This window comes from Columba livia, chromosome 11 (genome assembly GCF_036013475.1).
Source record: "Columba livia isolate bColLiv1 breed racing homer chromosome 11, bColLiv1.pat.W.v2, whole genome shotgun sequence".
NCBI classification, from domain to species: domain Eukaryota; kingdom Metazoa; phylum Chordata; class Aves; order Columbiformes; family Columbidae; genus Columba; species Columba livia.
The window spans coordinates 21,413,483-21,436,947 of NC_088612.1; the positions used below are offsets into that span (position 1 = coordinate 21,413,483).

General features: G+C 53.6%; 1 protein-coding gene across 4 annotated transcripts; it reads left to right on the forward strand.

The window, feature by feature from the left end:
* The first annotated feature begins 7,105 nt into the window (after positions 1-7,105).
* Positions 7,106-20,724, forward strand: LOC135580597 (mitotic-spindle organizing protein 2B-like). Of its 4 annotated transcripts, none has more exons than XR_010475517.1 (5): positions 7,106-7,288; positions 7,391-7,536; positions 7,622-10,372; positions 10,491-11,291; positions 20,452-20,675. XR_010475517.1 is itself a non-coding variant. In XM_065077215.1 (3 exons), the coding sequence occupies exons 1-3, from the start codon at positions 7,146-7,148 to the stop codon at positions 20,607-20,609; spliced, it is 447 nt and encodes a 148-aa protein (XP_064933287.1). In that variant the 5' UTR covers positions 7,106-7,145; the 3' UTR covers positions 20,610-20,724. The 4 variants fall into 4 exon arrangements, 1 of the variants encoding a protein (XP_064933287.1); XR_010475516.1 differs by having other exon boundaries at positions 7,622-9,426; positions 9,537-11,291; XR_010475515.1 differs by having other exon boundaries at positions 7,622-11,291.
* The last annotated feature ends 2,741 nt before the right edge of the window (positions 20,725-23,465 follow it).

Here is a 23,465-nt window from a genome sequence, read left to right on the forward strand (position 1 = left end):
GCCTCCAGCTCCAGGTGCCGGGGATCCACCAAGGGAGATGGAGGAGCTGGGTGCAGGACGCAGAGCCGAAGCAAAGAGCCAGCCCCACGCTTGACATCGGGTCCAGGGATGGACGTGATCTCAAGTGGGGCAGATCCGAGCAGGTCCTGCCGAGGTCTCATTTTGAGATTCCCATGGGAAGCGTGTGGCTCTGGGTCTGGCTGGTGCTCGGCGTCCTCTCTGTGATGGGAGCTGAGCAGGAGCTCCCCAGATCTGGATTTAATCCCTCTCGCATGGGTATTTCAGTGCTACCTTTTGTTGTCTCGAGACCGGCATTAGTGTCGTTTGGCAAGAAGGGGGCGGGGGGGCAGCCACGTGTCAGGGCTGCAGGGGTGACGGGGGATCCCCATTCATGAGGATGCTAATCCCCAGGACGGACAAGGGCCTGAGCAACCTGACGTGGCTTTGAGGTTGGGAGCATGAAGGTTGACCAGAGACCTTTGTAGCAATTCCCAGTCCCCTTGTTGTCCCGGCAATTCCGTGTCCTCCCGGCAATTCCGTGTCCTCCCGGCTGCCTCTGTTCTCTGTCCCTCCTCCCCACAAGTGAAACAGCTCTGTCATTCATCGCCTGATCCCTGGTCCCTTGCTAAGCCCTCCACAATTGCCAAGCTGTTTTCACATGCTGCAGGCCCCGATAATGAAGGAAGTAAGTTTGTTTGGTAATTGGATTAGCGCTGCTGGGAACTGTTTTTGCATGGTCAGAGCGGAGCTGGCGCAGCCCCTGAGCCCCCGCCTGGTTGTGGGCCAGCCTGGAGCTGCATCTGCTCCTGCACAGAACCACAGAATCCCAGAATGTGAGGGGCTGGAAGGGCCCTGGAAAGCTCATGCAGTGCAATCCCCCCATGGAGCAGGAACACCCAGATGAGGTTACACAGGAAGGTGTCCAGGCGGGTTGGAATGTCTGCACAGAAGGAGACTCCACAACCCCCTGGGCAGCCTGGGCCAGGCTCTGCCACCCTCACCCCAAACAAGTTTCTTCTCAGATTTCAGTGGAACCTCCTGTGTTCCAGTTTGAACCCATTGCCCCTTGTCCTGTCACTGGTTGTCACCAGAAGAGCCTGGCTCCATCCTCCTGACACTCCCCCTTTCCATATTGATCCCCAGGAATGAGTCCCCCCTCAGTCTCCTCTTGCCCAGCTCCAGAGCCCCAGCTCCCTCAGCCTTTCCTCACACGGGAGATGCTCCACTCCCTTCAGCATCTTGGTGGCTGCGCTGGACTCTCTCCAGCAGTTCCCTGTCCTGCTGGAACTGAGGGGCCACAGCTGGACACAATATTCCAGGTGTGGTCTCCCCAGGGCAGAGCAGAGGGGCAGGAGAACCTCTCTGACCTACTGACCACCCCCTTCTAACCCACCCCAGGTACCATTGGCCTTCCTGGCCACAAGGGCCCAGTGCTGGCTCATGGTCACCCTGCTGTCCCCAGGACCCCCAGGTCCCTTTCCCCTACTTTACATATTTACAAACATTATAAACTGGCCAACAGTCCTAGTCCTGCAGGAGAAAGACAGGAAAAGCTGATTCAGGGCAGAACTAAGCTTGCCCTCCTTGGAACTGGGGTGTGTTTGCTGAAACTCTGTCACAGTGCCTGATGTCTCTCTCCTGCTGGACATGCAGCACTTGGGGCAGCATCAAACCCAACATCAGCCTTGTCACCTACCCCAGCACAAGACATCGGGGCTCCTGGTCCTTGTAGTAAAACCCTCAGATCTGTGCAGGGTGCGGTCCCCTCCTGCCCCTCTGGCCTGGAGAAGATCCCTTAATCCCAAGCCTAGTGATTAGATTAAAACCCCAGCCCTAGCAGTGATGCCCAAGTTGCCTGAATTTCCCTGAACACACAGTGCCTTGTGTTCTGTCTCCAACCGCAGCGATCCGCAGAAGGATCAAATAACCCAGCAGCTCAGCTGCCAAAGTTTATAGCAAAGGAGAGAAATCTGTTCGCGATCCCTGCAGGCGACCAGCGGAACGTGCAGCGCGGCACACACAGCGCACACGCATGTGGCACACACATGGCCCAGCTCACTGCCTCCTTGCAAATCTTCTCATAAAGACCAACGTATTTGACTCAAGGGCCAAGTCTCAGCTCCCAACTGGAGACCACCCCTGCTCAGGCCCTTGGGCACGCTTCCCCAGCATCTCCAACCCGTTTTCTGGTTGAAAACTGTCCCGTGCTTGCATGGCTCCACCCAGTTTCCAGCCTACACCCGTGAGCAGTTCTCTCCTTTTCCTTGGGCGATGTTGGAGGTGCGTTTCCAGAACAGTGTGCCCAGGCAGATCTTCCGGCCGAGATCTTCCCAGTGCCTTGCTGGTGATGTGGCCGCGTCCCTCAAAACGTGTCCCAGGTGTGGTGACCTCGCGGTCCCAGCCCTGCACTGCTCGCGGTCAGTGTTGGTGGGGTCAGCAAGGCTGGGCTGGAGGAGCAGAGCTGGAAGCAGCTCTTTGCTTTCAGTATAACCCATCATTTACTTGATTAGCTGGTCCCTCTGCTGTATCCAGACCCAGGATTTCCAGCACTGGAAACTGGTTTGTATTGGGTGGCAATTGAACTCCTTCCTTAAATCTAACCAGGCTAAATGCGCTGCGTCGCCTTGTCTAAGTTAATCATCAAAGAAAAGTCATTACATTACACTGAGACAATATATCTGTGATGAATTCTGTTTCCATTTGCCTTCCTCTCTGGAATCTGGACACATTTTACTCCCACTTTTCCCTTTTGTGGATGTGGGAGGCACGTTTGCTGTGTTTACTTGCTCTTTGAGCCATGTCCAGGTTATCCTAAATCTGGTCATTCCTTCACGGTGAGGTGACCTTGCTCCTTTCCTCCCCGATCCCTCACAGCACCTCCTGATTGTCCCTCGTCTCATGCATTCAAAGTGTGTCCTGCTCTGCGGTCCTGCCTCAGGCGCTCTCTGTCCTTCACATCACACGCAGCCTGATGACCTGCACAGCTATAAGTCTTTCTCTTAATTTCCAGGAGGGACGTACGCATGCTGAATTTTTCTCCATTAAAGGGCAAGTCCTGATCTGTGCCTGGATGGGACCGATGGGTTCTGCACGTGTGTCCTGCCCCGCTGTTCCTGTCCGGGGTGGCCTTGCATGTACGGTGCGTGGTGATTTACAGCTCATATGCGGCATTACAGCCTCTCCGCGCATGCACAGCGTGTCCTGATTTACTGCACGCATTAAGGGTTACCTCTCTGCGAATTCACAGCACGTCTGGTTTCAGTGCCTGCGCTCAGCACGCTCTCTCTGACCGGGCACAGCGTGGCCTGATTTACGGGGAAGGCTCTTGCATCTCTTTGGCTCTGTGTAGATCACCTTGAGTCACTGCTCACACACGCCACTGCCCCTCTCCAAGGGGAACAGGCTGCCTGATTTGCCCCTTTTGCACATGGATTTACTGCGTGTGCCACGGGTGGGCGCTCCATGGGGAGTAGCATGGCTTCCGTGTGCTCATGACATCCTGATTTCAAATCATTTAGGTTGGAAGAGGCCCTCAAGATCATAAAGTCCCACCATAAAATTTATTGCATATGCATTAGCTGCTTTCTCACGCGTGCGCCCGGTGGCTCTGGGGCAGGCACATCACAGCGGTGCTTTCTGACATGGGCAAGGCACGAGCATCGTGTCCTGGCGTCTGAGCAACCCTGGCTCTAGCTGGTGACTTGTGGTAAAGACTGCAGGCTCCATGCTGCACCTAATTCCCTTTTCCTTCTGCATACACAGCATGTCCAAGCCTCCCCTGTCCCCACCTCTCTTGTAACTGCGTCTTACAAGGGCCGAGGAGCAGCCTGGCACCACCATCCCAGGCTGTCCTGGCACCGCCATCCCAGGTTCTCCTGGCACCACCATCCCAGGTTCTCCTGGCACCACCATCCCAGGCTGTCCCGGCACTGCCATCCCAGGTTGTCCTGGCATTGCCATCCCAGGTTCTCCTGGCACTGCCATCCCAGGCTGTCCTGGCACTGCCATCCCAGGTTGTCCTGGCACTGCCATCCCAGGTTGTCCTGGCACTGCCATCCCAGGCTGTCCTGGCACCGCCATCCCAGGCTCTCCTGGCACCACCATCCCAGGTTCTCCTGGCTCCACCATCCCAGGTTCTCCTGGCTCCACCATCCCAGGTTCTCCTGGCACCAGCATCCCAGGCTCTCCTGGCACCAGCATCCCAGGCTCTACTGGCATCACCAACCCATGCTGCCCTGGCACCAGCATCCCAGGTTCTCCTGGCACCACCACCCCAGGCTCTCCTGGCTCCACCATCCCAGGCTGTCCTGGCATCACCAGCCCATGCTGTCCTGGCTCATGTCCTGCTCTGGAAACTGGGCTGTGATGACGAGGTGTTAAAGTCCTGCCAGCGGTACTGGAGGTGTCTGCAGTGGCAGCAAGAGCCAGCGCCCTGCTGGGTGACATCTAGGCCAGAGTCCCAGGTGCTCCCCAGGCTGCAGCTCCAGGAACTGAGGTCTTCTCGGGGGGGGTTTATGGGATCCCAGTGGCTTTCTCTACTGACCTGGTGTCTTGGGAGAGCAAAAGGGGAAAGCAGGGATATCAGAGATCCCAGAAATGCCTCAGAAGGCTGAAGAGATGATGCAGTCCAGAGGGGAGTGTTGGCACTTGAAGGAGTTGCAGAATGTGCCCATCCAGGCCTGCACAGAGGTGAGGAAGGTGTGACCTGCGGTGAAGGGTCCCGTCCCCTGCCCTGGGGAGTTCTCCAGCCCTGTGTGTGACACTGGTGACCAGAGCATGCAGCTGGAGCTGGCTGGGGCTGGGAAGGAGGAGGTGCAAGCTGAGACTCCTCCAGATTGTTGCAGGGAATGCAGTTCCCAGTTTTCTTCTTTTCCAGAGAGAGGCTGAGCTAAAAAACATCTTGCTGAGCTCCCAGAAGCCACGGGCTGTGGGAAGAGGGACCAGGACAGGCAGGAGAGAGCATCGCCCACACGGTGAGGGCTCTTTCCCTTGCGTTTGACTTCCAGCCAGTCCCAAATGAAGCAGCACATCATATACCAGAGCAGACAGGAGGGCTCACACGGGGTGCTGCCGAGTCCCCGCTGCGCTGCAGAGCCCGCCCTGCCCTGCTGAGCCGAGGGTGCCTCCGAAAGCCCATCGTCCGGGGTGACCCCAGGCTTTGTGGCTCCGGCCCCGCAGACAGCGCGGTAATTCGCGCCGGCAGCAGCTGCTCCCGCCATCGGCACTGTGATAATTGTCCCTGCTCAGGGCCATCAGCAGCGAGATCCTTATTTTCTCATCATACATCTCATTTCCACCTGGCGGCTGCAGTAAGTGTCTGTCAGTCAGTGAGGCCGAACGCCCAGCAGGACACACGGTCAGGTCGCCCTGTGGTGGTTTTGACAGGCTTGCAGGTCGCTCAGAGTGTGGGGTGGGGGCATCTCTGTCCCGTGGCTGGATGCAGGGACAAGCTGGGGTCTGTTGTGGTGGCCCTGGGAGGAGGACACCCCTGTACCCCCAGCTCTGCTCTCTGTTCCGCCGGTGACTGGTCTGACCGTGGTCTCTGCGGGGGGAGCGGGGACAGGCGATCCCTCCCTGATGGCAGAGTCGCTGCTCATTTCCATTTAGATAGAGGAATTTCAATCTCCGCTTGATGTCTCCTCGCCATGGCGCAACTCGGGACCCAAATTTCCAATTTCTTCCCGCACAATGCCAGATGCTCTCTGCTGGCTTGGGAACTGAAGCGCATTAGAGACAATGCAGCCTGGCAGAGGCGGATGGTCGGGTACGCGAGCACGGATGGTTGTCTGTGTGTATTTCCATGGGGCAGCTGGCGCGTACGGCTCCTCCACACCCAAATTTGCTGCACTGCCTGCAGTCCAAAGCGCTCCCACCACCTCTCATCAGTCCTCCAGGGACGGGAGATTAAAATCAGACCTGGCCCTCGCGATACAGGATGTGAATTGCTTGGGGGACAGAGGGTGGTCAGACAAGGAAAAGTCACCCAGATGACCACAGCAATGAGGACAACCACCTATTTCTGTCTTCCAGTGGGAAAAATGCAAGAAAAAATCCAGCAAGGGGGCAGGGTGTCCTTGCTTGCTGCCTACACCAAGCACGTGTTCACCTGCCCCGGGACCCGTGGATACAGGGAAGCTCGTGATCCTCAGCGTGGTCTCCTCCACTTAGCGTTTCTGTTCCTGTAGGAATAAAGAAACACCACAGTTTCGCTGAGCCGAAAATGTGACAGCTTGTGGAAAAGCAGCTGCAGAGGGCTGGTGGGCAGAGCCACAACCTCGTGGGTGATGCCCTGCAGTGTGGAGGTCTGGGCAGGTCTTCACCAGCGACCAAGAAAAGGCTGGAGAAAGGAGCTTGGCTTAACTGCACCGAGAGGTAAGGGTGGCCTGAGACCTGAGGGCACATCCCTTGAAGCCATGAAGATGCTGAAGGGAGTGGAGCATCTCCCGTGTGAGGAAAGGCTGAGGGAGCTGGGGCTCTGGAGCTGGACAAGAGGAGACTGAGGGGGGACTCATTCCTGGGGATCAATATGGAAAGGGGGAGTGTCAGGAGGATGGAGCCAGGCTCTTCTGGTGACAACCAGTGACAGGACAAGGGGCAATGGGTGCAAACTGGAACACAGGAGGTTCCACTGAAATCTGAGAAGCAACTTGTTTGGGGTGAGGGTGGCAGAGCCTGGCCCAGGCTGCCCAGGGGAGTTGTGGAGTCTCCTTCTGTGCAGACATTCCAACCCGCCTGGACACCTTCCTGTGTAACCTCATCTGGGTGTTCCTGCTCCATGGGGGGATTGCACTGCATGAGCTTTCCAGGGCCCTTCAGCCCCTGACATTCTGTGGGTCTGTGTCCCGGAGCAGAAGGCCTGTAAGCTGGGAGGGGGCACAAGCAGGGCAAGATGGGTTTGAAAGGCAACCTGGGGAGGACGCCCAGAACCCCCTGAGTGCTGCCCCACGGCCGGCAGCAGAGCAGCCCCCGGGGGCGGGTGGCAGGTCCCGACAGCCGCCCCAGCACCCCCCCACGGCGGGACGGTCTCGGCCGGAGCGCGGCCGCCCCCTGCCGGCCCGGGCGGAGGAGCCGGGACCGGGGTGGCGCTGGGGCGGGCGGGGCCGTGACGGGGCGGGCGGGGCCGTGACGGGGCGGGCGGGGCCGCCATGTCGGAGGCGGCAGCGGCGGGGATGGCGGCGGCCATGGCGGAGTCGCGGCTGCGGCGGAAGCAGCTGCTGAGCGCGGAGGAGGCGGAGCTGTTCGAGCTGGCGCAGGCGGCGGGCAGCGGGCTGGACCCGGAGGTGTTCCGGTGAGCGGGACCCGCGCGGCCCCCAGCCCCGCTGCCCCCGGTGCGGCCGCTGACGCTGTCCCCATCCCCAAGCCCGTCCTCATCTCCGTCCCCGTCCCGCAGGGTGCTGCTGGACCTGCTGCGCATGAACGTGGCGCCGCTCGCCGTCTTCCAGGTGCTCAAGTCCATGTGCGCCGGGCAGCGGCTGCCGCCGGGACCCGAGGGCGGACCCGCCGCCGCGCCCGCCGCGCTCCCCGCCGACACCCGAGGTAAGGGGCGGGGGGGGGGCCCGGCGGCACCGCGCCCTGAGCCCCGCGTCTCCCCGCGCCCTGAGCCCCGCGTCTCCCCGCGCAGGGCCCCCCGAGGACGGCCCCGCTCCGCTCCCCTCCGCCCTGCGTCCGCCGCGGTTCGGGGCCCGCCCGCCGCTCCCCCGGGCCCGTCCCGCGGCCGCGCCGCCGTCCCGCGGAGCCCCCGGTCGCCCCGCCGCGGGGAAGGGGCCGCGGGGCGGCCCGGCCGGTGCCCGGGGGGCCCGCTCGGTGTGAGGAGGGGGAGCCCTGGCCCCCCGGGCCGCTGCGCCTCCTGCCCGCGCCCTTTTTGCTTAATTTCCCGTGTTTTTTCGGCGGAGCGGGGTGTTCTGGGGGAGGTTGTTGCCGTCACTTCTGGGTTTTGTAGCCTCCTGGCTCTGCCTTCTAAGGCTAACAAAATACCCCCACCTTACTACGTAATATCGCACAGTGCCACTTCGCTTATATCCAACTCTAAAAGAAAGGGGGAGTTTCCTGCACATTGGGAATCCCTGAAAAGCGAGGGGAGCTGCGATGCTTCCTCTGCTCCATCCGCGGCTCCCCAGGTGGTTTCTGCTGCTTTCTATGCCGAGGCAGATGTTATTGAGGTGGGAACACAAAATGGGATGTTCTGTGGGATTCTTGGCTAAAATAGTGGCTGCTTTTGTATGTAACTGCCTTTCGTTATTGCTCTAACCTCGGTGGACAGTAGCAAATATAGCCCTGAAGCTGTGCCACATATATATTATTCCACTCTTTTTCAAACCAGTTCTAATAAAACTTCTCCTTACTCTCTGAAGTCACTTTTGGCTGGGAGCTCGCTACCTCTGTGGGTTGCTTCCAAAAGGTTTAAAAAGAGGTAACGAAAAGAAGTCCGCTCTCACTGAGCTTGAATTCGCTGTGAAAAGGCTCAGAAATGCGACAGAAAGGGCACTGGCCGAAACAGCGAGGTTTTGTGAGCGTTGTGGTTGCCAAGACAAAGCCGCCCACCTAGAAATGGGCAGGGCCGAGTCAAACCGCGGTGTCGTGTCCCTGTTTCAGGGTGAAAACTCTTGTAGCTGATGGGTCTCTGTTGACTCACGGTGAACTCTGAGGCAAAGCTTGAAAAGTAAATGACTGTACTGGGAACACAGAGAATAGGGTGGGGGAAAAGGGCTTTGTCGTCGTGGGCGAGCAGAGCAGGGTGTGGGGAAAATGGGGTTTCTCTGTTGTGATAACATCCCGCGCTCAGTCTGGTCTGTGCTGGGGCTGCCGTGTGGCACGGGACGTTTGTTCTCATGGCCGCGCTGGTAAGTCCTGTGGAAAGCGAAGGTGAAAGGCAAGATTCCTTTGGCCAACTAAAACCAGTTGGGTTTAGGATAAGGGCGATTTATGCCACGATCCGAGGCACTTGTACAGTAGCCAAACCTGCTCCTTCTGGTGTGGATTCATACATGGTACGTGGATGAGAATCAATCACCTCATTGGGACAGAGATCCGAGCAAGTTTACCAGAGCACACATGCGGACAAGTCTCCAGGACTCCCTGGGCTTCCCTGTGAGCAGGTTCCCCGTTCTCAAGAGATGCTCTTGACTCGGAATTTCGTGCGGAGAAGTTGGTTGCAGTCAAGAGAACGGCCTTATTTGTGGTTGAGAAGTGACTCTAAGGATGCACAGGGGAAAAGGAGACACCCGGCTGACTGCTTGTTCCTGAGCAAAATGAGGGAAGTGCAAGCACTTGGGTATTTTAAGTGAGAAGTAGCCTGCTCTTCAGGTACTGAATTTCGAAAGAGCAGAGATTTTGAACAAAAAAGATGCTGTTAAATTTTGCTCTCTTTTCTTCTCCTTTGTTGATGCTTCACGTGTGATGGGCCACGTAAACTATGAAGGAACTTTGGTAAGGTTTTTGTTCCTGTCTGTCTGTTAATCTGGAATAACATATGTTCTCTCGTGTGTTCTTTTTCTGGTACTTCGTGTAAAAATGAGGGTTTATTTTCTTTTCTGCAGCACTGGGCCACTGCCACGGGCTAGTTTTGGCTAGTAGTGGACCAGCTCAGCTTTGAAACAGATGGCAACTTGTTTATTGATCAGTATTGAACTTCTCAAGAGGAAAAGCCAGAAATCACGTAACCATTGCCTCCTGCCAGCTTGAGGAGCTGCGAGCGCATTTGAGAGGCCGTGAGTTTCCAGGAGCTTCATTTGGTCGTACCTGCCTCGATTGAGGATGCTCGTTCTGCATCTTTAGCAGAGCATCTCCTGGTCCAAGGTGACGCCCGAGTCACGTTGCAGCGCGAGTGTTTCCAGCCAGGCTTTCCTCTCAAGTTTCCCTTTAAAATCGATGTGTTGGTGTCATTGCGTGCGGTGGGACGAGCCCTCGGAGCCGAGGGTGAAGTCCAGACAAAGATGGTGCTGACTCCACGCTGCTCGTGGTGGACGCTCACAAAATGAGTCTGGCGTTTGGTGTCCCAGTTGCTGCTTTATTTCACAAGGTTAAAATATGTCTTCGGAGCCGGTTGATGCTCTGAGGTCACCGGATCATTTGCAGCTTATCGAGATGGGTGATTGGTGATTATTGAGATGGGTGATTATTGAGATGGGGGATTGGACTAGATGATCTTTTGAGGTCCCTTCCAATCCCAAACATACTGTGATACTGTGATCATACCCAGCAAGCCACAGTTTCACTGCGAACGTGGTAAAACATCAAATGCTGAACCTGGATTTGCTTTCTGTGTAAGCAGGTGCTCAGGAATGGTGGTAGAGGGGCACTTTGGCTCCTCTCTCTCATCACGCTTGGTCCTGACCAAATTCTGATGGGCAACACCGGCACACCTTGCCAGAAGGTTTGGTCTTCCCAGCTGTGTGGTGGGTTGGTTGGTTGGTTGGTTGGTTGGTTGTTTTCTGGAAGCTCATGTTATATTAGAGCCATATCGCACTTTGAATGAAAACTTCTCTTTTCAGTTTCTGTCAGCCCAGGTGACTTCACTGTCACTCAGCACACACTGGCGTTAGACAGCAGACGATTCCTTTGTGAGTAAAACCACCATTGAAAAACTAACCCTCTCAGAAAATTCGTTGGGCAGAACTTAAGCTCAGTCCCGTGTCCTCCTTTCTGTGAGTATGCCGAGTACCGGTAAAATCTCATTGACATCAAGAGGAGGACGTGCTTTGTCCAGCTCTCCTTGTGAGAACACATTTCTGCAGCCTCTGGGTTGGAAGGCAGATGTCTGCTTGCTGGGATTTAGGCAGAGGTGGGGTCTGTGTTAGCTAAGTGCCCGGCCTGACCTAAGCTGGACATCAGGTGCAAGTGAACGAGCTTCTGCAGCTTTAATTGCAGCTTTGTGCAGATTTTGGCTGGCTGATGTCTGGTCTGGAGTGCCATCCAGACACTTGGAGCGTCCAGGGAGGGTGCGTAGGACTGCTGGTTGAAGGTCGTGCAAGCAAACAGGTGTCCATAGAGAACTCTGAATTCAGGCAAATTGGTGATGATCTAAAGCACAACTGGGCCATCAGTGCCAGCCTTGTCTGTGTTTTACTGGTGCACTTTAGGTTGAATTAGGATTAGCTCAAGACAGGAGCTTATTGTAGTATAGCCCTTGGAGGAAAGTGTGTCGCTGAAATATTAAAACCAGCGTATCTTCAGCAGAGCAATTTTCTCTCCTTAAACTGGGGAAACAACCAGCGACCTCAAACTGAAGAGGGGGAGGAATCGCTCCTCGTTCACTGAGTTTTCTAGTTCTAAGCCCATCGTTGAGGAGCTGGGTAAGTGGGGGTGTCTGGGCTGGGCCTGTTCTGCAGGGATGGGGCACCAAGGCTGCATCTGCTCTTGGCTCTGCCATCTCTTCTTGGAAGATGCTGCTTCTGTTTAAGAAGAGGATGGTGTGGCTTCCATGCAGGACCAGGTGTTTGGCGATGGGAGATGCCTCCTCTGCACAGCTGGGACTTGTGTCTGCTGATAGAGCCGCAGCTCCTTGGGCTGATGCAAACATTGCCCTGTATAAGCTTGCCACGCTGCTTAGCACAGTGTCCTCCAGCTCCACATCTGCTCCTTCTCCCATGCCTCCTCCTTCCTCAGAAGACAGACAAGTGGCCCGAGTAATCCACATCTTGCTAAAGATAAGCCAAGACTGCTCCGCTCAAGCTTTATCAGTGAGATGGGATACCAGCTTAGGCCTCCCAGCCCATCATGGTGCAGGGAGGTTTTTTAAAGTAGCTGAAAAAAGGGCATTTCCGAACAACACTTTTGGGGTGGGATGTGTCTCCCGGTACTTATTTTTTACAGCTAAAGCCACAGGGAGTCTGAGGCAAATGACTTGATTTGTGTGTTCCCATCGAGCGTAGCCGTGGTGTTCTGCACAGAGCTGTGTTTGCTGGTAACTGCATTTGTGGTAGCTGGCTCAGAATTAGTGTTGGAGCGTCCATCTGCCGTGTTTAGCTGGATACAGCATCGTGCAAGCTGCGTGTGAGGTGGTTCCTCAGCAGCTGTTGGTTTGGGACGGAAAGAGCTGATTTTAAAGAGAAAGGCTGTCCGGACAGTTTCTTTCTGTGCGTGCGAGAAGGAGGGGTGCACACCTCTTAGGACGGCGGTGTCGTTTTTGGCCTAGGCTTAGGTATGTGCATAGTTTACCTTTGTGTAGTTAAATATGCTGGTTTTCTACATTTTATTTCCGTGCTTTCTGTTCCCATCAGCCAACCCTCAAGCCCCTGGTGCTTTCCCTGCAGCTTTCTCCTCTCTGACATGCAGGTTTCCGTGCCCTGTTCTGTTCTTCTAGCCCGGTGAATGTTCTTTGATGCTTCTCTCCTCTTTGCGCCCCAGCTGGTTTTTCCACATTCCCCACTTCCCCAGCCCAAGTGCCTCCATTGAAGGTCGATCCCAAAGCTTTGCCCAGCTAATGTTTTGCACTAAATGAGTTGTTAACATGAGCTTGCTTTTCAAACCCCGGTGTCTGTGGGTTTGGAGGAGCCTTTGCAGCCTCCTGTTCCGTGTAGCAGGGTCGGGATGTTTTCCTACCCCGCCGCGTTGCGCGTCGGCGCCTGTTGGAACAGCCTCGGGGCCCAGCGCCACTGTGGGCTCGGTGCACGATTCACGCACTGTGATTTTTTGGTTTTGCTTGTCTGCATAGAAAAAATACGCTTTTGAGAATCAAAAAGTAGTTTGCAACTACTTTTTTCCTGTTCAAATACTTTGATATGATCAAGTTCTCCTCTAAGCGTCGCTGTTCAGTTATTTCTTAAATATCCCTCGTCTGCTTTGCAGCCTGCTGCCAGCTTTGCCCTCTCTGTGCTCCTCTTGCCATCTTTCCGTTTTGTAGCCTTCCCTGTTCACCCTTTTTCCTCTCTTCTTGTTTCCCACCCTTTCCCCGTGTCTGTTTTTGGCTGTGTTCACTCTCGGGTCTGCTTCGTGTTCCTCTTCCCCTCGCCCTCCCCTTACTCAGCCTCACGTTATCTCAGGGTTCATCTCGATGCGGGATTTGTGGTGCAGAACTGGGTGTGAAGGAGATAAGGCGGCCGACAAGGATAATGTGGTGTAGAGCTTGGAGGGAAACCCCCAAGAGACGCTAAGGATTTATCTTAAATGCTTTTAATCTGTTTTTTCTATATATACATCATGCTGGGAATTTTCCTGATGGTTATACCGTCTCTTATGCGTTGCTTGTAGATTAAACATATCCATGGGATCTAACTGGTGGCAACACATTCTGAAATCGTGCCGTGCACGAGTAAATGTTGTACTCGGACACTTCATGGTCTGTATGTCTGACCTGAAAAATGGATCTGTGGAGTGATTTTTAGGTGACTTACAGGACTAATCAAAGGGCTAATACAGTTTTCTTACTTATTTGCTTTACTTGTACTCAGGTTTTTCAGTATCTCATCAACGCCACTCCAATAAGTGGATTTGCTGAATTCACTAGAGTGCATTATGTTGCCTTCCAGCCGCTCTGGCTCCTTGTAACTCTTTCTACCATAAGCAACGCAGTTCAAGCCTTTTGCATTACAAACCTTTATTCTTGTTTTGTGACACGGGGCAAGAAGTTTTACATTCAGAGCATTCCTGATACGGAGTGGTTGCTTCCCCCACCCCCAATGCCAGAATGCACTTTTGAAGCAACTTTTCTGTATTTTAGGCATTTCTTTAGCCCACCAGTAACTGAATAGCTTCAGTTTATAAACCTTGTTCATTACACGAGTTCCAATGGGGTGTTTTGTGGGTTGATGTCAGGTATTTTACAGCCGGTGGGAACACTTTGCAGCTGTGCTGTGGATGGTCCGGAGTCCCTTGGTTAAACGTTCCAGCTCCTTTCCTCTCCAAGGAGGTCGTAACAAACCTTGATACCCCCAAAACACAGATGGCAGGCAGGGGAACTGTCTTCTCCACTTCAGCAGAAGCAGCAGGCAAACAACTTTTGTTCCTTTTTCCTTATCCCTTGTAAAAAGTCCAGGCTGGAGTGCTCAGAAGCTGGCATGGACCTGTTCCCCAAGGAGTAGATGGCTTCATTGTTCCTATAAAAATATGTTTGGCTGTGGGTAATGAGTTTTGAAAACCGAAGTCGAGACATGCTTGTCATTTTATTGCATCGTTACCTTTAGAACAGTGAAAAAGCTGGTTTGGATGCTGCGATGCAACCTGCACTACTGTATTTTGGGAAGGACTTTCTCCCATCCAAATAACTTATTTTTAAAAGGGGGAAGAGTGCATGATTTGGGAGGCAGGGCCCTTTTCCATGCTCTCTGTGTGGTATGTGTGCTGTGTTTCTGCCGTGATAGATTAGATTTCTTAAAGAGAAGCGCGACTTAAAGAGTTGGGTGGTCCCCGCTGCATGGGGGAACCAAGCCGAGTGTGTGACCGTCCCTCCAGGAGCCTGGACCCGTCATGGAGCAGCTTGGAGCGTCTCCCCCGACAGCCGCTCAGTGCGGAGTCTGGAGCTCCGGAGGCAGCGGCCGTGGGGCCTGTGCCCGCTGGCACAGCAGCGGTCCGGCTTCCCTCCGGAGACACGTGCGCTCCGGGTCTGTGTTCGGAGCTCCAGGGCCTGGTACCCGCACGCAGAGCAGACTTTCAGGCTTTTCAGTGTTTCTGGACACAACCCCTCAGGAAGAGAGCTGGGGGGAGCAGGGCAGCGGGAGGGCGGCTGGAGCTGGGACCTGCGCAGAGGCCCAGCCCGAGCGCAGGAAACCACGGGCCTTTGTATCTTCAGAGGCCATTCGCACCGCCATCCAGTCCAACAGCGACATTGCGCCACTAGATCCTTCTGCTCCCCGCTGGGCCTTTTCTCTCTGACTCCACACGGGCCTTTGTGTTGTTCGGCTGCGGTTGTTCCTGGTCCACGGCCTTGCAGGTGCTGTTTGATCTAAATAAATCCTTTCTTCTCAGCACAGTGCGAAACAGGCCCCGTTTTGCAGAGGTCTGTGATGTCTCTGCGTTAGCCGTGGGTCGTTGTTTTCCCAGTCAGCACAAAATAGGCCTTATCTTACAAGTGCTCAGTGTAGTTTCCTTTGTTAAATACGAGCAGGACTTTATAGCTTAAAATTTTAGCAAATCCGCCTTACCAAGTAACATGAATCAAAGAGTATATTAAAAATCATACAACCTTTTATCTCTAAATAATCCATTACATTCGGTGTGCATCTGCTTAAGCGAAATGATTAATATTGAGCTTGAATTGGGCTCATCCACGGACCTGTGAGCAGTAAGACCATCGCCATACAGCTCATGTATTTAGCGGGGAGAGCTCAAAGTGGCTCATCCGGGCTGTCGCATTTATTGAATGAAGTGGTTGACTCGTACTCAAACTCACACAGTAGGAAAGGTCTGCACGAGACTCCACTCCCAAATCTTGAGTAGGATCTGGGACTCTGTTAATATGCGCTTGGTTTTGTGGTGTCTCTAGTGATGCAGCTGAACCTGTTATGAACAAACAGGCGGCTGGAGAAGAGAGAAAGGTCTAAGTTGTGGGCAGGTGATTTGTGAGCACGTGTAGGTCTCCGTATGTTGTATTATTTCTCCAAATGCTTCTCTTCAGATAAGTGTTGCGAGAGAAAACGTGCCTAAATAGTGACCTGTGGAGGGGTTTTGATAGATAAAGATTTGTTCCTGAATTAGTCAGGCTCAAAGGAATCTCAAGGCCTCATAGAGAAGCTGAGAACAGAATCTGCTGTGAGAAAGAGTGGCGTTCCTCAATCACCGGGGTCCTGGCGTGGTGTGAATCATCGGACGTATCATCAGTGAGACTCCAGCACATGGACAGCCCACGATACTCATTTAGCGAATCCATGCTTGGAGCGTGGACGCGTGATTGGAATATGGTTACGTATATAAGGAGACTTGTTTCTGTAATAAATGGCTTAGCGTGATTCACGTTGAATCGACTTGTTTTGCTGAGTCCTTATTTCGTTCCTACAGTGACCCTGTGCTGGAATCATGCTTAAGATCTTAGTTAACTACTTTGGAAAGTGCATTTGAAAACCATCTTCTCCCCTTCCCTTCCCTTCCCTTCCCTTCCCTTCCCTTCCCTTCCCTTCCCTTCCCTTCCCTTCCCTTCCCTTCCCTTCCCTTCCCTTCCCTTCCCTTCCCTCCCCTTCCCTTCCCTTCCCTCCCCTTCCCTTCCCTTCCCTCCCCTTCCCTCCCCTTCCCTCCCCTTCCCTCCCCTTCCCTCCCCTTCCCTCCCCTTCCCTCCCCTTCCCTCCCCTTCCCTCCCCTTCCCTCCCCTTCCCTCCCCTTCCCTCCCCTTCCCTCCCCTTCCCTCCCCTTCCCTCCCCTTCCCTCCCCTTCCCTCCCCTTCCCTCCCCTTCCCTCCCCTTCCCTCCCCTTCCCTCCCCTTCCCTCCCCTTCCCTCCCCTTCCCTCCCCTTCCCTCCCCTTCCCTCCCCTTCCCTCCCCTTCCCTCCCCTTCCCTCCCCTTCCCTCCCCTCTCAAAATAGTTCAGCTGGATTTGTTGAGAAGTATTTTGCCGGTCTTGCTTGTCTGCTTTACTGTGTCTCCCAGGGGAAGCTGCTTTAGGGCGATGTTTTGGCCCTGGGCAGTGTGTGCGTATGGGCTGTTCAGGACGTGGCAGCAGCTTTGGAGACCAGAGACCCGGCCAGTTTGTGTTGCAGAAGCGGATGCGGTGACTGCGAGAAGAAGGGCCTTCCGCTCTTACAAGCGTTGGGTGTTTCTATTGACACCTAAAACTGAGTCTTTCCTTGTCTAGAAGGGCCAGCTGGTAATTGTGCCTGGTCTAAGCCAGCTGTGAGAGAGGAGCAGGATTTTGGAGAATTTAAGGGTATTCTCGTGGTTGCTGTGGCCCATAGTCACTGCCACTGTGCACTATTTTTTGAGACTGTTGCAGCCCTGATATCCCCGACTGTGTTACAAGTCGCTGTACCCATGGCTATTTATTCATGTTACCAGTGAAGGGAGATGTCGTTCCTGGAAAGGATCCCCTGGGAGAGCAGCAAGTCGAACAGTATTAGCCTGGCAAACATGTCAGATATACCTTTTTTTCGTCAGTCTCCAATATTCTAAATTTGTTGTGTTTTTTTTTTCAGAATTCCACACCATTGCTTCTGGGAACTATCGTTATCCCTCGCTTTTCACGATTTTCCTTTTTCTTTTAAGTACTGTGTGCTTGTAGGCTTCCCCATCGGGCTTTACAGCCGAAAATGAAAGCCATTGCTGATTCCACATGCCAGAATATTAGCAAGTTCCCGACACACCTCAGCTCAGAGTTACATATTCTCACAGTTCTAACAATACACGGTTAGCGAGACTCATGAATTAGATCTTTGTGATGTGTTGCAGATGGCAATCTATTCTTAGAATCTTTTCTGGGAAGTGATGTTACTTACGCTTCGTTTTCTTTCGCATCTCACATTGAAATTGTCTGCTTGGTGATTTCTTCCCTCCAGTAGTTTTCTACAGGAATAAGCCGTATCAGAGAGCACTAGTGGTATTCGTGCATATGCTTGTTTTTTTCTGCATTAAGCTTATTTTATCCTGTGAGAGGGTCGTGCTTGTCAGGCATAATGTGATATTTGGATAGTTTTGACTTAAGGTGGAAGTTGTTTTGGTTTTTATTTATTCTAAGAGTAAAACCTTATAATTACAATTTTGCAATAAGTGAGTACATGTAGAAGTACTGGATAGTGGCAGTACAGTCCGCTTTTATTCTAGCCTGAATTGATCACTTTAATAGTACTCTTATTTTTGCAGAGAGAAGAGCTTTAGGTTTCCACTTCCAAAAGCACATTTGAGGTTGGGGTTTCCTTTCCCAGATCTGATGGGTCTCCATGTGCCTCCCGCTCGGCACAGAAGCTGCTTCTGGTGCTGAGGAGTCTCTCCTGTTGCGCTGTGCTGGTCCTCTCCTCCAGGTACCTGTGGCCTTGGCTTTGGGCAGAGGTGACGAGCGTGGCCAGAGGTGACCAGCCTGGCCGCGGCGGGCGCTGCTGGTTTTAGATGAGGCAGCGAAGTCCTGCCACCACTTGTGTGCGTGTTCCCTTCTCCAGCCGTGTCTGCCTCTCCAGATAAACCTGGAGCTGCTTTTTTTGGAGTGGGAGGTGTTGGACTTATGACTCTTGTGACTTATCTCTTGCATCCGTGGCTCTTTGGGCTGCAGTTGTTGTATGACAGTGGGACACATGCGAGATAAGGACGTCTTGTGTTGCCAAGGGAAATATCAATGGAATCCTTTTGTTGGTCTGTAGCACTTGAATTACAGAGAGATTGTGGTTGTTCAGCTTCTTTTGTGCTTTGAGTTAACTGACCGTGTTATCGCTGACGGTGTTTTAACTGGCAGAACGCACAAACCCTGCCTGTCCTCGCATTCCTCACGAGCTGTTCCTGCCTGGCTCCCTCGTCTGGGTAGGTTGCTTCCAAAAATACAAATGGTTTTTGTGCTGTTAACGTAACTGGTTTGCTTCACTATGATTTTGAGCATCTCCCGTGTGAGGAAAGGCTGAGGGAGCTGGGGCTCTGGAGCTGGACAAGAGGAGACTGAGGGGGGACTCATTCCTGGGGATCAATATGGAAAGGGGGAGTGTCAGGAGGATGGAGCCAGGCTCTTCTGGTGACAACCAGTGACAGGACAAGGGGCAATGGGTGCAAACTGGAACACAGGAGGTTCCACTGAAATCTGAGAAGCAACTTGTTTGGGTTGAGGGTGGCAGAGCCTGGCCCAGGCTGCCCAGGGGGGTTGTGGAGTCTCCTTCTGTGCAGACATTCCAACCCGCCTGGACACCTTCCTGTGTAACCTCATCTGGGTGTTCCTGCTCCATGGGGGGATTGCACTGCATGAGCTTTCCAGGGCCCTTCCATCCCTGACATCCTGTGACTCTGTGATTCTAGGAGGATGGAGCGCGTGTGCTTTGAGCACAGCCTGTTTTCAGTGAAGTGATTCTTTCTCCCCGGTGGGAAGGTGGAGGGTCTGACTCGCGGTAGCACTGACACAGCCGCTGTTTTGTGTGTGTTGGTGGGTAGAGCCGTACACGGGTCGAGGACCTGCAGACAGCGTCAGAAAGGGGAGGCCATTCGCCTGTAGAGATGTCCTGGATTGCTAAAAGCATCATGGTGAATTATAATGCTGTGGGATCATGTATTGCCGTTGTGCAATGTGTTTGTTCTCATGGGCAATAACTGCATAAGTGAAACTGCTTGAAGTGCTTGAGCTGCAGAGGAAAGTTGTGAAGCTGGTTGCCTGGCTTGGGCTGATAGCTGCTGCTAATCACTGCTGTGGTTTACAATAATAGACTTTTTTAAGAGCACCTGACTTGGCTGGAATAAGTGAACATACTTCTTTTGCCACCCTGGTCTGTCAAATTTCACAGATACGAAGGGGCCACATGTTCTCTGGAAGTTCTCGGGTTGTCGTTCTGGTGTTGCAGAGTGTTAACTTGTGGTATTGACACGAGTCCTGTTCCCAGAAGACGGGAGGGTTTGGTGAGTAAAACAGACGTATCTGCAGCACAGCCCATCCATGGCGATGGTCTCCAGACCGTGCCCGTGGAGACTCCAGCGTGTGGAGCAGCTCTCGGTGCTCTGGGAGTCGCTCTGATAACAAGTAATAAAATGTCACTCTTCATTTTACTTGCGTGCATGTAGCTACAGCTCACTGTATTCCCACGTTCAGTTTCCTTCTTGCTGCTATTAATTATTTGTGATGCTCACTGTGTTTAGTAAAAGCTGCGACCCCTTTTCCTCGCGTTTCTGTATTTTTTCTGCCTTTCCTGAGGCGAGTCCTCCTCACCTGCAGCGGTTCTGTCCCGTGTCGCATCTCCTCGCTCCTCCCGGCTCTCATCTTGCTCTGCGAGTCCCGCTGGGCGGCCTGTGTGCCCCGTCATCCCTCTGCCTTTCTGCCCATGGCTTCTCTCCGCTGTCGCGTTGCGTTTTACGCACGCTCCATTGTGCCTACGGAAGGATGGCTCTTCTCAGTGCAGTGAGAAAATCTGTGAGTAGCCCCTATACAGGAGCCTGAGCCCCCTGGAAACACCAGAAAATGGTAGAAATCCAACCGCGCTCGTCAAGGCACAGACGTGACACAAAGAGAAGGGTTTCTGATCTGACACGGGTGGCCACCGGCACATCGGTTCACTTATCCCAGCCATGAGGTGTTCGGTGCTCTCCATGCTCTTCTGGCAGTGCCATTGGCAGCTCCTGTGCCGAACGAAAGCAGAACTTCAAAGGACAAAGCAGCTCGTGACTCTGTAGATCGAACCAGATGAAGCCTTGGAATGCCTCTGCTGCAACGCGCTTTGGTTTTGTGGCCCTCATGCCTGTTGAGCGGAATTCACAAATTTGCTCTCTGTGTTGGATGCTGGATACATCTGCGACACCTAATACCATTTTGCCTTTTGCATGGTCCCTTAAGGAACGTTTGCATCTTAGCTGCTGTGTGGGTGACACGTAGGGTCGGGACTTGAGAATTAATGTATATGTTTGTTTGTTTTTTCAGGGAGAAATAAAACCAGTTCGGTGAGCGGGACGCAGGCTCTGGGCGAGAGGAGCAGCCGGGAGGGATCCGCTCAGCGGATGCCTCGGCAGCCCAGCGCCAACCGGCTGCAGAAAGCAGGAGCTTCTGGAAAGGGCAGCGGAGCGGGCAGCAGCGCCTAAACCAGGCCTTGGAACCCACCTGCTGTGATGCTCGACAGTGTATATAAACTGTGCTGGTTAAAAATGCTTTTGTTGTATGTATTATCTTGACAAACATGACTTGTGATACGTGAAACAGCTGTTTTTTTCTTATTTCCAAACCTCCCTTTGGCATTGCAGACTACTGGGGGTTACCTGGGTCAGAGGAGTGGAGCCTGGAAAAGCCTGGAATAGCGCTCAGGTTGCTCCGGAGAGGTCACGACTTGTCTTAGAAGCCAAGACTTCCTGCTGCCTCCTTCCCTAATATCCATTTTGATGTTTTCACTCGAGTTGTAAGAGCAGAAAGTCTGACTGGCTGAATTATGAGGTGAATAGTGCTGAGGTGGGTCACGTATTGGTATCGCCGAGCCCTGCGGTGCTGTGGATTCCCCTGGAAACCCACCTGGTGAGGTGTACATCCTTGTGCTTTAGCTGCTGGTTGCCCTGTTCCCTTCACGTGCTCACGTGGGCTTCAGCACCTCAACTGGAAAAGCAGCTCCGTGTATCACGTAGCATAATTGCACAACATTTAGTCCTTCCAGTGGTGCCAATGTGATTATTCATTTATAAACTGTTACAGAGCCCTTTGCTTAATGAGCCAGGTTAAATGAGGTTGAGCCAGATAAGGGAGAGAACAGCTTCATCACTTTGAGTAAGATACATGCAAGTAGCTAAAACGGGTAAGTGATTTGTTAGAGCTTGAGCGTTGCCGTTCGTCATTCCGGAGCGTATCTAGTGCCTTGGTAGCTCAGGAGCCAGTGCTGAAATCCATTTCCCTAATTAGGAGAAAGTGCCTCTGTTCTTTGTGGGCAATAGATGGTGTTTCCTAGGCCCAGTGAGCTCCCATGAACCTGGTTCAACAGGTGCTAAAGTCTCTTCCTGACCAAGAGGAAAAGATACTGGGGAGTACAGCTCTGCTGTAGGAAAGGCATCCACGTGGGATTGCTTACAAGCTGCTGCTGCTGCTTTGCACTTGCAAGGTCTGGGTATCTCCTGCTCTGATCTTCTAAGAAAGTGCACCCCAAAAAATCCCCAGAGCCCAAACTGTACCACACCAGCTGGGAAGCTGAAAGCTGAATTTGCTGGTGAAAAAGAGCAGCTGAAGGGCTCTGTTAGGAGAATTATTCTTGGTGCTCTCTGGCCCTAGAACAGGAGTGAGCAGACTTGAGATGAAACTCGAACCTTCTCTGTGTGGTGTATTGACCTTTCTTGAGAACAGAAGTGCCGAACCTCCATGTGGATTTTGCCTGCAGGCGCTCTGCCTCCTCTCTTTAACCCGTTCCATGTGTGCGTTTCCTTTATTTATCGCTCTGCAGCTTGAGATACCGCCTGTGTTGTACCAACCCGCCCGTCTCCAAGTCCCCACGGCATCCTGAGCTCTGCTGCCCATTCCTCTCCCTGATGTCCAGTCCTGGACAGGCTCTCCTGCTCTCCTTTCCATACTGCCGAGCTGAATGGAAGTGCTCAGCGTGTGGTTTTATATCCTGTCCCTTCAAAACATCTGCAGCAGGTGAGGCACCTCTGCAGCCTGAGTTGCTTTTGAGCTTTTGGAGCATCTCCGCTCTGCTCTTTTGTCTGACTGTTGTGACGACTGGCTTGGATGATGTGAGAAGAGTTGAGAGTAATTTTCCTTGAGTTGAGGAAGCCTTTCGGTGTGGTCTCCAGCAGTGACCCTGTGGCCACAGTGAGGAGAGAGGCCTGGTGGGTGGAAGATGGGCTGAGCGGCAGCTGACCGGGGAGTGCAGCTAACAGAGAGAAGGTCGCGGAGAAGGGGATGTCACCTTGGTTCCGAGCAGCCCAGATCTCTGGTGCGATGGTGGCGCAGCACACCACGCGCTCTCCAGCAGGTGTTGGAGCGGAGGCCTCAACGCAGGCAGAGTTTTGGATGGTGGGTGAAGCCCAGCGAGTCCCAGGCTGCCGGGGTCTCTCCCCAGGGCAGAGGTGTGTTCAGTCCTGCTGGAGCTGCATTGTTGAAGACCTGTGTTAGCAACCAGAGTAACAGGCAGAATGCAGGTGAAGCTGCATCAGAGTGTGAGAAACAGGATCTTCTCAGACCCCACACTTGGCGATCCCCAGACCTTATCTGCAGTGGGACAACAGGCAGGGTTTGTAGATCATCAGTGGAGACTACCAAGAGTCATAGAAGTCCTGAGCTGGAAGGACCCACCAGGATCATTGGAGTCCAACTCCTGTCCCTGCACAGGACACCCCACAGGTCACCCCGTGTGTCTGAGGACGTTGTCCAGTCTCTTCTTGAACACCATCAGGTTGGGGCAGTGACACCTCCCTGGGGAGCCTGTTCAGTGTCCAGCACCTCTGGGTGAAGAACCTTTTCCTCATGTCCCACTGACCCTCCCTGGCACATCTTCTGCCGTTCCCTGGGAGGAGGCTCCTGCTGCTCCTGAAGACTTGCAGCAACACAAGAGGTTCACTGTCCTCAAAGCTGAGGAGGAGGCGGGGTCCTTTCAAATGGACCATCTGGGCTACCTGACGCAAACCTGCAAGCGCAGCAGAAGCAGCAAGTGACGGCAGTGGGGTGACTCCATGTGGCAGGGCACGGCAGGACCTGTCCAGAGAAGTGTGCAGCCTGTTGGGGCCCAGATCTGGGGTGTGGTGGAGGGACTGCCAAAGCTTGTCTGACCCTCTGACCGTCACCTGCTGTGCTTCATGTGGGCACCGATGATACTCCCAAGGGCAACCGGGAGAGCATCAAACGTGACTCCAAAGCTCGGGGTATGGAGGTTGTAGACAGGGCTGCCAAGCAGAGGGTCTGACGTGATGTGAAGGAAAGGGAATGCAAAATCAGCAAGATGGGCCTCAAGTGGGGTGACCTTCAGC